Source organism: Scomber japonicus, chromosome 24, assembly GCF_027409825.1.
Source record: "Scomber japonicus isolate fScoJap1 chromosome 24, fScoJap1.pri, whole genome shotgun sequence".
Lineage (NCBI taxonomy): Eukaryota > Metazoa > Chordata > Actinopteri > Scombriformes > Scombridae > Scomber > Scomber japonicus.
In genome coordinates this window covers 5016185-5026110 of record NC_070601.1, presented here as the reverse complement: position 1 = coordinate 5026110, position 9926 = coordinate 5016185, and the positions used below count along the sequence as shown (strand labels likewise).

Sequence of the window (9926 nt, the reverse complement as noted above, 5' to 3'; positions counted from 1 at the left end):
CTAAATAAAAAATAATCATCTATAAAATCAAGAAAATGACTCGAAACAGGCTTTGAAACATTAAAATAAGCCATTTACAGATTGAAATGTCCAGTCCATTAAAAAGAAACTGCCTAACGAGCTGAACATGATACCAGTCCTCTCTGGCAGGGAGCGAAGGCCTCAATTCCCACCAGGGGCAGCCCAAAAAAAAGTATTTGCATTCCCACTAAAAGCCCTTTTAGATAAAGGTTTCCAGGGAGTGGCGGATTAGCTGTAACAGATTCTAATGCATTTTAATAAAACACTTGCTACAGATGGTATAAATGCCAATAACCAGTTTGGTGTAAATGACCTATTACAAGTAGCGAGCCATGGTGTCGGCTAATGTTAGCACCAAACTTTGAAATAAAAATGTAAAAGTTTACAAGAGGCAGTTTAAAGGATGTGTGCACTGTGGTTTAAGCAAAGTAGTTTCTTTTATAACCCGTTATAAAGACGTTAGGACAAGGTTTCCACGGAGCTGTATCTTAATCTGGTCTGGCTGGTCGGTGTAAAGCTATCACACCCTCACTGCATGGGTAGGATGGTAAAGCTGTGAGGTATAGTATGAACATAAGACTGATATATAATTATAGTCCTGACAGCTGCTCTAAATGTTAGTAGAGCTGGATATTAAACTTTTACTGTTTTTGGTAGCAAATATATAAAAAAGTGAAGCACCAAGCACCTTGTTTACTCACTTTTTCACTGGATATTTACCATTTTACATCAAATATTGCTTCTCTTACTGGGTTTTGGATCCAATATAAAAGATATCCTTTTCTCAATTCCTTAATTAAAAGGTTATAAGTAACATAAACATGCTTTTCCTACAAAATCAGCTGTTTCATCGATGATAAGAAGCAGGAATTCAACATCAGCCTCAATAAAACAGTCTAAATGAAGCTACATGTGTCATTTAAATCAGGAAATATCAGATCAAGGCAGAAGAAGAGCAGATTTGAGCAGATATTTGATGCCAACTGTCACTACTTGAAGGCCACAACTAACATTTATTGCAATTATCGATTCATCTAACTTCTCGATTATGGCTTGTTTTGTGATGAAAAATGTCAGAAAACAATAAAAACTGTCTATTACAGTCCACACAGTCTAGTGTGAGATCATCAAATGTGTCTGACTAACAGTCCAAAACCCCAAAATAGTCAATTTACCATCACACACGACAAAGTAAATCACATTTAAGAACCTAAAATGAGCTGATCTTTGGTATTTTTGCTTAAAAAATGACTAAAATGCCGATTCAGTTATCAAAATAGTCACATATTAATTTTCTGTCATTACACTAATCAATTAATTAACCAATAGTTGTAGCTCTGAACACATTTTTCCTACAAAACCTGTTTAAGACGAGACTGTAGACTGTTTGTCTCTATATAAAGTAAACAAAAAATGCTTTAAACCTAAGTATAAGTAAACAAAATGGCAAAATTGACCTTACATTTGAAGCCAACTTTCACTTTTGAGCAAAAACACTTATATTATTACAGCAAAGACAATATTTAACATTTATAAAACTTTGCCTTTTGCTTATATTTCTATAAGTATAGTGATTATTACTCTTTGAATGTCTTTACCTGAAGCCTACACACCTGATACCACTTTAGGATGCTCACACGCTTGCTGTAATTGAAGGTATAGGTGTTGAAATAATGATACATTCAGGGATACACAGGTGTCACATTTAACCACACTTCCCTTTGTGTCCTGGCCTTCAAAAGCTCCACATTACAACAAATCCTGCTCAGTCAGTGGCATACCACACGCTTTGCTTTTCACACCCCCTTTTCACAGACTGCTCATTACTGAAGGCAAAAAAAAAAAAAAAAGGGCCAAACATGACAAATAATTAGCCCTGAGGACAGACAAGACAGCAGCTCACTGAAAAAAGAAAAAAGGGAAGGTGTACTTAAACCAGCTGAACCACACCATGCTGGAAGTGAAATTGAAGCACTAATTTAACCATTTCTCCTCGTGGTGATTTCCTCCAGCTTTGGGAGGTGACTCAGCCTCCATATAGCTACTCATTGTGAGTCAGCACAGGAGGGAGCTTCCTGTCTGCTATTTTTTTTTATAAGAAGAAACACATGGTCTCATTTTCATGTTCTACACTCCTCTTCCTGTCAGTGATTTGTGTTTTAATATGCATGGTAGCTGCTTTTTCTCTATCATCATTATTAGTATTATTATTATGTTGTTGTAGTGTATTACCACACCACTAGAGAAAGTCTGACATCTTTTACAGTGGATTAAAATGTCAGCTCAGTTTGCTCTTTGAAGGAAAACCGACAGCAAGCTTCGTCTTAGAGGTCACGAATAAGCTCTTTAGAAAAAACACCAACACCTTGACATGAAGGGCTAACATTATATGAGTATTTCTTCTATTTTATGACGGTTTTAAATAAGCAATATAACCATATTAACTTGACATATCCTGCAGAAGAGAAGAGGCTATTCCTTCCACTGTTACATAGTCACTAGCAACGGGGAAAACTCGTTAGATGTTGGATTTAAGACCAAAATAAACAGGTTTAACCACTCGTACGACTCGTTTTTTTAATGTTAAAACAACAACAGGTGATACAACAGATGTTTCCACTTACAGGCTTTCTTGTTCTGCGGATGGATAAAGCTCAATTGGGACGATGTAAGGCAGGGCGGCGACTGAGGACATCGGTTTGTTATCCAAAAGCGGAGTCTTGTGTGTTTGACAGATACAACCAGGAAACTGAACGGCGCCGAGTGACGTTGAGTAGAGCCAATCAGAATTCAGCGCTCAGGTGGGTTCGTCCAATAGCGTTAGAGAAGAGGCGGTGCTTAGATGTGACGTAAGGCGAGGGCCCTCCATCAACTCTCCTGGAAGATAGTAAGAAAGATAAGTGATATTAGCATGTTTTTAACTATAAAATCAGCCTTTTATTGACGAAAAGAAGCGGAGATAGTCGAATATTAAATGTTTCCCTCCATAAAATAGACTTAAATGTGCTAGATGTGTCATTTAAACCAGGAAATATAAGATCAGAGCAGAAGTGGACAAGATAACATGTTAGAGTAGACATTTGATGACTGAAATGTATTGTCATTATCGATTAACAAGATTTAAGCAGACATTTGATAGCAACTGTCACTACTTGAACCATCACACGTGACAAAGAAAAGCATTTATCATCACATTTGAGAACTTAAAACAAGTTAATATTTGGTATTTTTGCGTATAAATCTAATAAAATGATGATTCAGTTATTAAAATAGTTGCAGATTTATTTTCAGTAGTTACACAAATCTATTAATTAAACAGTAGTTGCAGCTCTACTTGTAATATAAACACATTTTTTCTACAAAACCTGTTTTTTCTTCATTAGAGAAGAGACTTGGGCTCAAATGTCAAATATTTGTCTCTATAAAGTAGACACACCCAAACATAAGTAAACAAAATGATAAATTAGACCAGACATTTGATGCCAACTTTCACTTTTGATTAAAAAAAAATAAACCACCAGAGATAAGATAAGATAAATAATCCAATGTTGGAGAAACTGACAACAAAGGAGACAGAACAATAGCAAGAAGCATCAGTAAAAATAGCAAGATATTGTAGAGAACTAAACAGACAGTAAGATATAATAAACACACTTTGCACAGTTTAATATACATTGATATTGCACAGTTGATTTGTCAGTTTTGGTGAGTGTGTGGTCTAATGGGAGCAGTGTTGACTGACAAGTCTGACCACAGCAGGAAGGGAGGACCTGCAGATCAAAGCAGAAGTAGACAAGATGACATATTTGATACCAACTTTCACTACTTGAGAATAGTTTGCAACAGTTATTCCATTCATATTTCATCATTGACTCATTATTTAGTCTATGAAAAACATCTGTAATAGTTCCTCATAGTCCAGTGTGACCTCTTCAGATGTGCACAACTTGAAGATTATACCAACGTAAGACAAATAAATGCATTTATTGTCACAATTGAGAACTTATAGCTCATCTTTGGCATGTTTTCTTTTAAACAATTAAGCTCCTAAAATGATGTCTCAGTGATCAAAATAGTCTGTCACTCAACGATGAATCAATGGACTATTGCATGTGTAATATAGACGCCAGTATCCTCTCCATCTATCTCCTGCAGGATAATAATAAAGAGTGAGAAGTGCCACCACCTGTCGTTTGCTATGTCTTTCAGGAGGAGTCTCATAACCACCCCCCCCCCCCAACATATAATTATAATTAGACTGACATTTTAACTGATAGGAGACACGTTTTTAAACTGCAACCTGTTGTTCTCTCTCTACCACAGATTAAATAAAAGCAGTTGAAGATGATCAGCAGTAAAATATTCATTTTTTATTGTTATTTCCCAACAATATCAGCACACACACATGCATTGATTTACAGCCACATGTTTGATAGTTTATCCAATTGCAATAAAATAGCTCACGCATGAGGCAAACTGCAAAAGAGTGGGCCGCAAGCATTATTTCCAAATAACCCCCTCCACCCGGCCACACACACACACACACACACACAGAGAGAGAGAGAGAGAGAGAGAGCACACAGAGAGAGAGAGAGAGAGAGAGAGAGGGAGAGAGAGAGAGAGAGAGAGAGAGAGAGACACTCACGCCACTCCACCCCTCTGTGCCTTGTGCGTAATAGGGTTTGGCACACGGGTGCGCACCACGTAAACAAAAGCACATTGTCGGTGTCACTGGCAGCCAGTCTGTAAGCCAAGAGTGGGAGAAGTGAACAGTCATTTCCTTTGCTCTCCAGACAGACAGCGAATGGACTTTTCTGGTCACAGCAAAACTGTAACTGATACACAGCAATACTGCAGCAGAAATGGGATTACTTGCCACTGTTCTCTTGCACTGGATGGAAGTCTAAGGTAATGCATATTCCACTTTTTATCTACTCATTTATGAAGAAAGCAATGCTGCATGTCAGTGTAAGTGACTGCAAGTGATGCTCTAATGTTTTCTGTTTCATAGCAGGCAAATAACAGGACAGTACCACGCTTTGGAAAATAAGACAGCTTGCCTTAAGGTAGTAGCTTAAATTCTGGTTTTTACGCATCCAAGTTTAATACTGTTATTCTGCATACTGCAAAAGATGTCCAAGTGGTTTAAATTTAATTTTAAAAGTGTAGAAGTATCTTTCTTTCAACAAGTGACCATTTCTAATGGTGCGCAACTTGTTTCAAATGTACTTTTTGTAGAAAAAAAATAGGAGAATTATGAAGAAACGTTTAAAAACATATTATTTTATCATGCCTGCCTGTTTTGAAATTATACAATTTAAAGGAAAGTAACATTTAACATAGATTAAGAGATTGAAGTCTTGCAGAGTGTTTCATTTTCATGCGCATTATTCAATTTTGCCAAATAGCCTACAAGTCATTTTTAGCTAACTTTATGATTTTCATGTTTGCAGTGACCATGCCGTGCGTCCAGACCCAGTGCGGCTCCTCTCCACAGGGAGCCAGCCCGGCCTCACAGGGCGCCATCGGAGAGCGCAGCTGCGACTTCCTCACCCCGGAGTTTGTCAAGTTTAGCATGGACCTTACCAACAATGAAGTATCAGCTGCCTCATCGGGTCCCAGTTTTGGCCCATTAACGGACACCTACAGCTCCGGCTACGACGTTAAGCCCCAGTGTCTCTTCCAAATGCCGGTTCAGGGGGAGATTCCGTGCGTAAAGGTGGAGGATATGCATGGATGTCCGCGGTATCAGCCGACTCAGCATCATGTACACCAATCAGACGAGCTGCTCTCCTCCCCGGGCTCCGTTTATTATTACCGGTCTCCGTCGCCACACACATCCAACTTCCAGACTCCACCGGGACACATATGGGAAGACTCCGGCTCTCTGTACAGTTTCCGTCAAGACTATTTGGCGGCGGCGCACAGGAAAAACACACTTTCTAGATTCTCACTATTTTCCCTCAAACACGCACAACACGCCAGTCAGAACTTATCCGCCTGCCAAATGAAATGTGACGGATCTCTCCACGTGTCCATGAACCTGGACGCTACCGGTGCGCACCAATCGCTGGACAGCCCCGGGGTTCTCGGCTGCACTGGTCTCGGAAAGCAGCCCGGTGTGGGATTCCCTCACCCTTTCCAACTCGCCCACAGCCACCACTTTAAGGACTATCAGAGTCCTTCATGCTCCAGCCGAGGACCGCTGAGCAGTGAGGGGCTGTGCGCGGTGTGCGGGGATAACGCAGCCTGCCAGCACTACGGAGTGCGCACCTGCGAAGGCTGCAAGGGATTTTTCAAGGTTTGTTATGAATGCAACTTTATATTAAAGCTTCATGAAATATTGCAACACGGAGAAATCTGCAGGCAGTTCAAATGTGTGGCACCTTTATTACGCTGAAAAGTTGAAATTGGGATAATACAGCTGCGCAAAAGTGAACATTTCTGTCCAAACCATGAAACAATCCTTAAAAAGAATGTGTCTGATATTACTTAAGGATAAAAATACCAGATTTGTTAACATGGAATCACCTTTCTCTGCACATACAGACAAGACTACATGGCCACTCTGTCGCATAATTAAACTCTAATTCCTGTTAACAGGCTATAATGTAAAAACCCCACTGGGAATCCTGACTGCTCTCTTGAATTGGTCATTGTGCTTCAGATGCACGTTTTGATCTCTTGACACACGCGTTTTAGGGGGCAAATGTCCTGTATGAAAATGACCACTAACGTGCCATGAATAAAAACCTCCCCCTTTTTCTCTCTGAAGGAGATTCCCCGGGGCGATTCTCCAAATTATGAATGACCACGACCCTGTATTTACCCAGACTGCCCTATCCGCCTGCTGAATGCCTTATACTGCCTCAGATGGCCCATAGGAGCAAGAGTGCTGCTGTTAATTTTCAAAGAACCATTTAAGGCTTTTTAATTTCCTCTTTATGTTGAAGAGTTTTCAAAGAAGCCTTCAAGAGAGTTTATTTTATGCTTATGTCATTGGTCTTTGTCACACTTCTTGTTTTCTTTAGCATGCACCGCTGCAGAACTCTTATCTTGCTGCAAAAATCATCCAAAAAGGCTGGGGGGTTTTTATGCAGAAACCAGAATGAACCATTTGACAACATGATATTGATTCCACAGAGAACAACAATGTGGTTTAACTGTCTGGCAAGACGCCTGATAAGCTGCTAAGAAAGTGAAGCAATGAAAATGTCATGAAAATGTTCTCTTGTTAATAATTCTGAGGCTATAATTTGGGTTTGTTACACAGTGGAGCCCATTTAGAGGTTTTATAGTATTTAAATATCTTAGAGGACGTAAGAACATTTCAGAAAGAAACACTACAATATATTTTCTGAGGCTCTTTAAGTCGGTTTCAACCTGTAACCAAAGAATCCTTGAAGAATCTTTGTGTTTTTCTATATTTACGGTATTAAATAGACAAGAGGAGGTTATGTCATCCACAGTAAACATTACGCACCATCTCAACCCAATTAGCATCAAATACATCTCATTTTCTGGCCCATGTGATGATATTTTCCAGGTTCGTACACTGACAAAACATCTCAATCTTTTTCTATCTCCAGCGCACAGTGCAAAAAAATGCCAAGTACGTTTGTTTGGCTGCCAAAAACTGCCCTGTGGACAAACGCAGGAGGAACCGATGCCAATATTGTCGCTTCCAGAAGTGCCTTGTAGTGGGAATGGTCAAAGAAGGTAAGTCAGTGCTGCAAACTGGTTCTCTTAAATCATTTAACATAATCCTCCCAATGTACTCATGGACATCTCCCATTTCTATGCCTGCTCTGTAGTGGTGAGGACAGCGGGTCTGAAGGGTCGAAGAGGTCGCCTGCCGTCCAAACCCAAAGCTCTTCCGGACTCGTCCTCGCCTGTCAGCACCCTCAGCGCCCTCGTCAGGGCACATGTGGAGTCGAACCCTTCGCCCTCTCGCCTTGACTACTCTAAAGTAAGCAGTGTTGACGTCATTACCTAAGAATCGCCTATCCATACTTTATCTACCTATTCCTAAACTAACATTAATAGACTTTAAGTGTCATTATCCTCAAATAAGTCTACATATAATCCAGTATTCATGGTATTTCTGTCCTATTTGACTCCTCTAGTTCAAAGAGAGTCCTGGAAGCCCACCAGGAGACGATGCTCAACACGTGCGGCAGTTTTATGACCTCCTGATCAGATCGATGGAGGTGATTCGAGGTTGGGCCCAGAAGATCCCGGGCTTTATCTCACTGCCTAAGCAAGACCAAGACCTCCTGTTCTACTCTGCTTTCCTGGAGCTCTTTGTTTTACGGCTGTCGTACAGGTAAACAATGGAGAGGGGGCTGATGTGACATTTTTGCAACAATATCCAAAGGAGTTTAGCAGATGGAAAGAGGACTGGATCTTTGTTTGTGTGATTCAAACCTGGACAAGGTTCATAAAAGGTGGCAGGGTGCATGAATACAGCAAGGAGGCTAAAATGACTATCTACACCCCTGTTTATGAATACAAAGGTGTCTGTATAACCAGGCAGCTTATATCTACTTGTTCCACCATTCAGGTTTTTCTACTTTTAGCACAAGCTGTCATAATGTTTCAGATCAAACCCGGAAGAAGGGAAGCTGATCTTCTGCGACGGGTCGGTGTGGCACCGGCTCCAGTGCCTGCGGGGCTTTGGGGAGTGGATTGACAGCATTGTTGAGTTCTCCGCCAATCTGCAGAGGATGAATCTAGACGTCTCCACCTTCTCGTGCATATGCGCCCTCGCTCTGGTCACAGGTGAGATGATCTGAAATATTTTGTGTGGCCACAAAATGCTCAGTTTAAATGTTGCATTCAAGTACTCCAGCCTGAACTCTTTTTCTTGCTCTAGAAATTGGATTTGACCCATATTTATTGTCTTTATTGTCTAAAATATTAAGAAAATGTATCAGCTAAAAAAGTAGTATACTATAAATTTAATTATGCAGAGAGGTGCAACTTTAATTAAGAAGAAATATCTTTTCTTGCTGTGAACCACGTAGCATTTAGGGGGCATAGGACACATCAGAATTGATTGTAATGACATAAATTAAATATGTAGAGTTCTTGTGTTGGGCTTGTTTGGTTTAAATGTGTGATTAAATCTGTCAAAGCTTAAAGTTTTGGGAAAAAAAGAAATGACATCTCATCCCAGCAGCATTTTCCCCACAAGATTTGGAGATAATTAAACATTTCAGTGTCTCATTAAAGGTCATTTGTCATTATAAACTATCTAATATGTGTTTTTGGGCTCTCACCTATGGACCTGCAGAGCGGCACGGACTGAAGGAGCCCAAGAAAGTGGAGGAGCTGCAGAACAACATCGTCAAGTGCTTGAAGGACGGCGGGATGTGCGCCGACAGAGGCTCAAACTGTTGGTCCGACCATTTGTCCAGACTCTTGGAAAAGCTGCCTGAACTCCGTACTCTGTGCATCCAAGGCCTGCAGAGGATTTTTTATTTGAAGCTGGAGGACTTGGTGCCGCCGCCTGCAATAATAGATAAGTTATTCCTCGACACGTTGCCATTTTAGAGACATGAGAGAACACACATGGGGACGTTTTTTCTGTGTTTTTTTCAAGAGATGGCATTACTAGACTACTCCTGCTTTAATCCTTACATTCATCTCTGACAGTTTGAGCTTCGTCCACAACATTAAAAACATTTTTAAATCTAATACTGAGTCATCAAATCATATTTTTCCCTCCAATCTATTTCAAGAATTGTGACCACTTATCTGTTATTTAAAGGAACTGAATCACAGAGATTTTTTTTCTCTCCCCTGTGTGGATTATATACTGACCAATTTTCAACATCTGCAAGAAATGAACAATTTAAAAACACTCTTAACAATTTCTTTTTACTTGGTCACATTTTTACAGT

General features: G+C 40.0%; 1 protein-coding gene across 1 annotated transcript; it reads left to right on the top strand.

The window, feature by feature from the left end:
- Nucleotides 1–5479: 5479 nt before the first annotated feature.
- Nucleotides 5480–9634, top strand: LOC128354244 (nuclear receptor subfamily 4 group A member 2-like). The gene is made up of 6 exons (XM_053314505.1): nucleotides 5480–6322; nucleotides 7611–7740; nucleotides 7836–7990; nucleotides 8148–8347; nucleotides 8624–8802; nucleotides 9317–9634. The coding sequence occupies exons 1-6, from the start codon at nucleotides 5480–5482 to the stop codon at nucleotides 9574–9576; spliced, it is 1767 nt and encodes a 588-aa protein (XP_053170480.1). The 3' UTR covers nucleotides 9577–9634.
- Nucleotides 9635–9926: the final 292 nt, after the last annotated feature.